The sequence below is a fragment of the Sinocyclocheilus grahami genome, unplaced genomic scaffold, assembly GCF_001515645.1.
Source record: "Sinocyclocheilus grahami isolate Dianchi unplaced genomic scaffold, SAMN03320097.WGS_v1.1 scaffold627.1, whole genome shotgun sequence".
In the NCBI taxonomy this organism is placed as follows: Eukaryota; Metazoa; Chordata; class Actinopteri; order Cypriniformes; family Cyprinidae; genus Sinocyclocheilus; species Sinocyclocheilus grahami.
The window spans coordinates 599,196-605,291 of NW_015505806.1; the positions used below are offsets into that span (position 1 = coordinate 599,196).

The 6,096-nt window shown below is 37.4% G+C and overlaps 1 protein-coding gene across 1 annotated transcript; it reads left to right on the plus strand.

Annotated features, from left to right (window-relative positions):
- Nucleotides 1-164: 164 nt before the first annotated feature.
- On the plus strand, nt 165-3,460 carry LOC107557986 (dual oxidase maturation factor 1-like). The gene is made up of 7 exons (XM_016241583.1): nt 165-311; nt 932-989; nt 1,407-1,541; nt 1,640-1,847; nt 1,946-2,160; nt 2,796-3,013; nt 3,302-3,460. The coding sequence occupies exons 1-7, from the start codon at nt 165-167 to the stop codon at nt 3,308-3,310; spliced, it is 990 nt and encodes a 329-aa protein (XP_016097069.1). The 3' UTR covers nt 3,311-3,460.
- Nucleotides 3,461-6,096: the final 2,636 nt, after the last annotated feature.

Here is a 6,096-nt window from a genome sequence, read left to right on the forward strand (position 1 = left end):
CTCGAGGACGGATTTCGCTATAGGCGCACTTCAACAGTATATCGGCCCCCCTGAAAGTTACTGTATAATTCGCACACTAGACTGTAATCTGCAATCTTCAGGTAACTGAGCCTCTGGCCAACACTGTCCTGCTTTCAGCTTTAGTTCTCGCCTGTGGAGGGAAGATGACTTTCTACGATGGCATTTACCCGTTTTACTCGCTACAAAGGAGCCCGTTCATCGTCGACACCAGCCTGCTGGTCGTGGTCCTGGTTTTCTCGGTTCTGGCCGTCGGTTTCCTCTTCATTCTACCGGGAATACGTGGCAAATCGGTGAGTGAGTTGCATCAGTTTGTCTAGAAGGCTTTTCTGTATCTACAGCTTTCTAATAAGGGTCAATGATAAATGGATGTGACATGATTGAAGGGTGAGAGCTTTTAAAAATGTAGGCTATAGGTTAAAATACGCGCCAAGCTCTTAAATGGCTAATAGTTGTATTCATAATGGTTTTATTTTGGGGGAAAAAAGTTTATGCCTTCAGGAATGTCTCTAAAAATGTCAAATTGTGTAACCATCAAGGTGATTCATTGTACCTTGAATTGAGATGTCAAGCATATTTAATATAACTAAAAGTAGCCTATTTATTTCTTTTTTTTCCTTCAATTTTTACAAATATGTGAATTTTTGAATGACTACTTTTCTGTGTTATTTTTTTTTTTTTTAAATATCAGGGTCTGTACAGTAACACCATTTACAGTAAAATTATATATCTGGGGTATTTTTTTGTTGTTGTCATTTTAGTTGACATTTCACTACCCTTGTTAATTTACAAACCTAGCGTGAAGTCTTTTACATCATCTCTTTATATCAGTCAAAGATGTATAAAAAATGGCAAAGATTTTGTCAATTTGTGTGAAAAAAAAGAATTTAAAATAAAATGTCCTCTTTTTCAGAGACTGTTCTGGATGTTCAGGATAATCATTAGTTTATTTATTGGAGCTGTTTTAGTAGGTGAGTATTTCAAGTATTTTTTTCAAGTTAATCTGGAAATCAAGTTGTTGCTAGATATGTTTATATTGGCCTCAAAAAATATTTTCCTATTTAACTTGAATTTAAAATGCATGAATTATATTGCATTAGACAACAAAATGCTGCTAGAGCTTTTCTCTAACCTCGCCAGTTTTTCGATGACTTTTAACCAAAGATAAGCTGATAATTAAATTTAATTGGTTTGGTTTGACATATTTGTTACATAATGCAATTGCATTCATGCAGTTTTTAAGTGTGAGTAAGAGCCTAAAAATTCAACTGGAACAATAGAATGAAATATCCCATTAAGTCCAGTTATCTCGTGTCATTACATAAGAGCTGCTGAAATTGAGTAACATAGCCTACATTTTCATTCCATGATCTTCTTGTCCACTTCAGTGTTGAATTTTACTGGAGACTGGGCTGAAGCCAGCGTGAAGGCAAACACCACCTACAAATCCTTCAGTAATGCAGTGGTGTCCGCTGAAGTCGGACTTCATGTGGGGCTGTATGGAATAAACATAACACTCAAAGGTAAACCGTATGAGTCGTCAATATTTGTGGTCCACTTCTCAAGAAGATTATGAGTCCAATTCAGGTTTCATGGGGTCTTTCCATATCCGTTCCAACAGGCGACCCAGTATCGCAGATAAATGAGACCATTGACTACAACGAGATCTTCAGGTGGTCGAGCAGTGTGGACGAGCAGTACGGTGATGCACTGGAGCGAGGTCTTCCCAACCCCATCCTTTACATCGCAGAGAAGTTCACTCGCAACAGCGCCTGCGGCCTCATCTACCAGTACAGATACTCGGGCCGCTTCGCCACAGCCAATCTGTGGTAAACCAACACACCAATGTCTTACTGTAGTGTAAAGAAACCCTGTCCTATTCAACAAATGCAAACAAGCTAAAGTACAGAATGGCCTTCTCCCACAGGACGGCTTTTTGCTGCTGGCTGGTGGCCAATATCCTCTTCTCAATGCCTGTCATCCTCTACGCCGGTTACATGATGATAGCCACGGCTGCTTTCATTTTCTTCTCCATGGCTTCCTTCTCAACTATATTCAGTGTGATCCCATGTGACTTCAGTATAGGTGCAGAGTCCTTAAGGACAGACTATAGCCATTCCTTCTGGATCGCTTTGGCTACAGGTAAATGCTCCTTATGGGAAAGCGTACCACTTTCAAAAGTTTTTGACTTGGAAATCATATAAAATACAATATCAAATGATATAGATGTAATATGTGGTGACAATACTTTTGGTGAACCATTTTGGGTGAACAGAACCAGTTTTATTTTTAGTCTGAGTAACCTTTTTGTGCAATATATACTTTTAAAAATAAAGGTTATTTATTGGCATCTGAGGTTCCATGAAGAACCTTTAACATCCATGGAAGCTTTCATTCCACAGGTTCTTTATAGTGGAAAAAAGGTTCTTTAGATTATTAAAATGTTCTTCACTCTTAAGAAAAGTTGTTCTTTTAAGAACTGTTCACGGGAGGGTTCTTTGTTTTTTCTATGGCATCCGTTCAAACCTTTATTTTAAGAGTTAGAATATTCCACTTTAAAACAAAATAAAAGTTCCAGAAGGTGGTTTTCACAGTCATAGGTCCATTTTTGAATTCCCCAAAGAACCTTGAAGTGTGAAGTACATTTAAATAATCTGAAGAACATTTTTCCACTATAAAGAACCTTTTGTGTGATGAAAAGGTTCTATGGATGATCTTCATGGAACCATCAATGCCAATGAAGAATCTTTTTTTGTGTGTTTGCCGATTATTTTCAGGTTTGCTGTGCGCTGTGATTGGTTTGATGGTGGTGCTACTGGACTGTCTGTTTCCTGCGAGGATGAGGGAGGTATTCAGTGTAGGCGTGGACAATGAGGACGACGAATCCCATACTGGTGAAGGCTACCTCAACTCAGGCTTTCTAGAGGGAGTGATCTATGACGACAACACACAGACAGAGAATGTCTCCTTGTCTCAGCAGATCACTACATTAACAGTACGTTTCAAAGCACAAATAAAGGCATTTGCATTAACATTATCTGAAAAGAAAAAAGATTTGGTCATCATTTACTCACAATCATGATGTTCCAAACCTGAATGAGTTTCTTTCTTCCGTGGAACACAAAAGAAGATGTTCTGAAGAATATTCATGCTGCTCTTTTCCATACAACAAGCATATAACTAATTACACCAAAATTGTGTCATTGTTTTAAAATTCCCTGTCCTTGCTGCTTGATTAAATTAGATTTATATTTGTTTTTGTGTCCCCCCCCAATTTTAACAGAGACTTTGAGGGGCTGTGTGCTGCCATCCACAACTACTACTTGAAAACTTACAGACTGAATTGCTGGGAGCAGCTGTATATCTAGAATTGTTACTGATCCAGCTGTTCTATACAAACTGCATATTCATATGTATATATGTACATGATGCAAAAAAATAAAATACAAATTCTACAATCTGTCTATTTTCATTATTTGTGTTACAGTTCTTTTTAGTCAAATGAGATAACATTTGGCAATACCAAGAGTGAATTCATAACCATATGAGCATAATTTGTTACATTTAACATGTAGTCTGCATCGATTTATTTTTCAATGTGTGAGCCATCTGAATTTGGAAGTTCATAGGAAATTTGATTTTTAATTCTAAAATAATTAATTTATAAGTCATTCATATGCACACACACATCATTAGCTAACATAACCATAAAAAACCTGTTCATTACTTAAATAAATATGAATTGAAATCAAATATATATGAAAAAGACTTAAATTGAAGTTATATGAAAATTTAAATTGAAGTTCTAAAATAACTACACCTGTATAAATTCTATAAACTATACAGACATTAAAAAAAAACTAAAATCAAAACAGAAAATACACAAAATCGAATTCAAAAATCTCAATGATACTAAAATAACACTTTTTTTTTATCATGCATAAACATGAATGCAGCTCAGGTTGTCTAATTAGTATATTTTCCGTCTTCAAGTCCGGCATGCTGAAGTAGTAATCTACAGAAATGGTCCATTCACAGTGTACAGGACCCATTTATCACAGAGACACTGAAGACAGCCAGAAGAACTCAAATGCAGCATGTTCAGCAAATGTAAACAGCTATCTTTGGATTTTTAGCATGCTTTAGTCCATTTGTTAATCTTTGAGTTTGTGAAATGAGTATTGTAAATCTATAAATCTATTGATGACAACCTACTTTATTGATTTAGTGAACTTTAGTACAGTCACTTGGTATTTTTAATTTTTTGCTAGCTTGCTAGCTTAAGAACTCAAAAAAGGCTTGAACCAAAGGCATTTAACATATATACAAACTAATAAGTCTGGCATGGAAGTCTATCTGTATAATTGCATTAATAAGCAAATAACATCACTCCTTTGATCAGATTATGTGATTAGGTTTTCTTTGTGTGAATGTTTGCACTCTTTCTAACGATCTTTACATGCAGTCTACACCCATATGATGCAAGACAGAGAGTTTTTTTGTTTTTGTTTTAGGAGGAGCTGTAAACCTTTTTTTTAATTGCAGGAAAAAGTCCCAGTTTTATGATTCCTTATATGTACACCGGAGTCTCTTGACCAGTTAACAACCTGAACATGATGGCAGGCATAGTTTTCATGTTAATCTGTTGAAAAAAAAAGACAGACACATAATTTTAATAGCATTCATGGCATTAATACATCACATAATAAAAATAATTGAGTGCAAAAATGCAAAAAGGATGATGACTCTGTGTTCTTAACAATAAAGGTCTGTTTTATTTGACTCACGGCAAATGACAGGAGTGTAAATACTAATTGTTCTTCATAACTGTACAGTACTTGCGTATTATTTTGAGGAATTTTTACTCTACTGAAGTTCAATCGAAACTGAAAACATGTCATTTTACTCAATTAAATTGTCAAGACAAAAAAAATGTGTGTATATACAGTGGGTACGGAAAGTATTCAGACCCCCTTAAATTTTTCACTCTTTGTTATATTGCAGCCATTTGCTAAAATCATTTAAGTTCATTTTTTTTCCTCATTAATGTACACACAGCACCCCATATTGACAGAAAAACACAGAATTGTTGACATTTTTGCAGATTTATTAAAAAAGAAAAACTGAAATATCACATGGTCCTAAGTATTCAGACCCTTTGCTCAGTATTTAGTAGAAGCACCCTTTTGAACTAATACAGCCATGAGTCTTTTTGGGAAAGAGGCAACAAGTTTTTCACACCTGGATTTGAGGATCCTCTGCCATTCCTCCTTGCAGAGCCTCTCCAGTTCTGTCAGGTTGGATAGTAAACGTTGGTGGACAGCCATTTTTAGGTCTCTCCAGAGATGCTCAATTGGGTTTAAGTCAGGGCTCTGGCTGGCCCATTCAAGAACAGTCACAGAGTTGTTGTGAAGCCACTCCTTCATTATTTTAGCTGTGTGCTTAGGGTCATTGTCTTGTTGGAAGATAAACCTTCGGCCCAGTCTGAGGTCCTGAGCACTCTGGAGAAAGTTTTCGTCCAGGATAACCCTGTACTTGGCCGCATTCATCTTTCCCTCGATTGCAACCAGTCGTCCTGTCCCTGCAGCTGAAAAACACCCCCACAGCATGATGCTGCCACCACCATGCTTCACTGTTGGGACTGTATTGGACAGGTGATGAGCAGTGCCTGGTTTTCTCCACACATACCGCTTAGAATTAAGACCAAAAAGTTCTATCTTGGTCTCATCAGACCAGAGAATCTTATTCAGGTGTTTTTTAGCAAACTCCATGCGGGCTTTCATGTGTCTTGCACTGAGGAGAGGCTTCCATCGGGCCACTCTGCCATAAAGCCCCAACTGGTGGAGGGCTGCAGTGATGGTTGACTTTCTACAACTTTCTCCCATCTCCCAACTGCATCTCTGGAGCTCAGCCACAGTGATCTTTGGGTTCTTCTTTACCTCTCTCACCAAGGCTCTTCGCCCCCGATAGCTCAGTTTGGCCGGACAGCCAGCTCTAGGAAGGGTTCTGGTCATCCCAAACGTCTTCCATTTAAGGAATGGAGGCCACTGTGCTCTTCGGAACCTTAAGTGCAGCAGA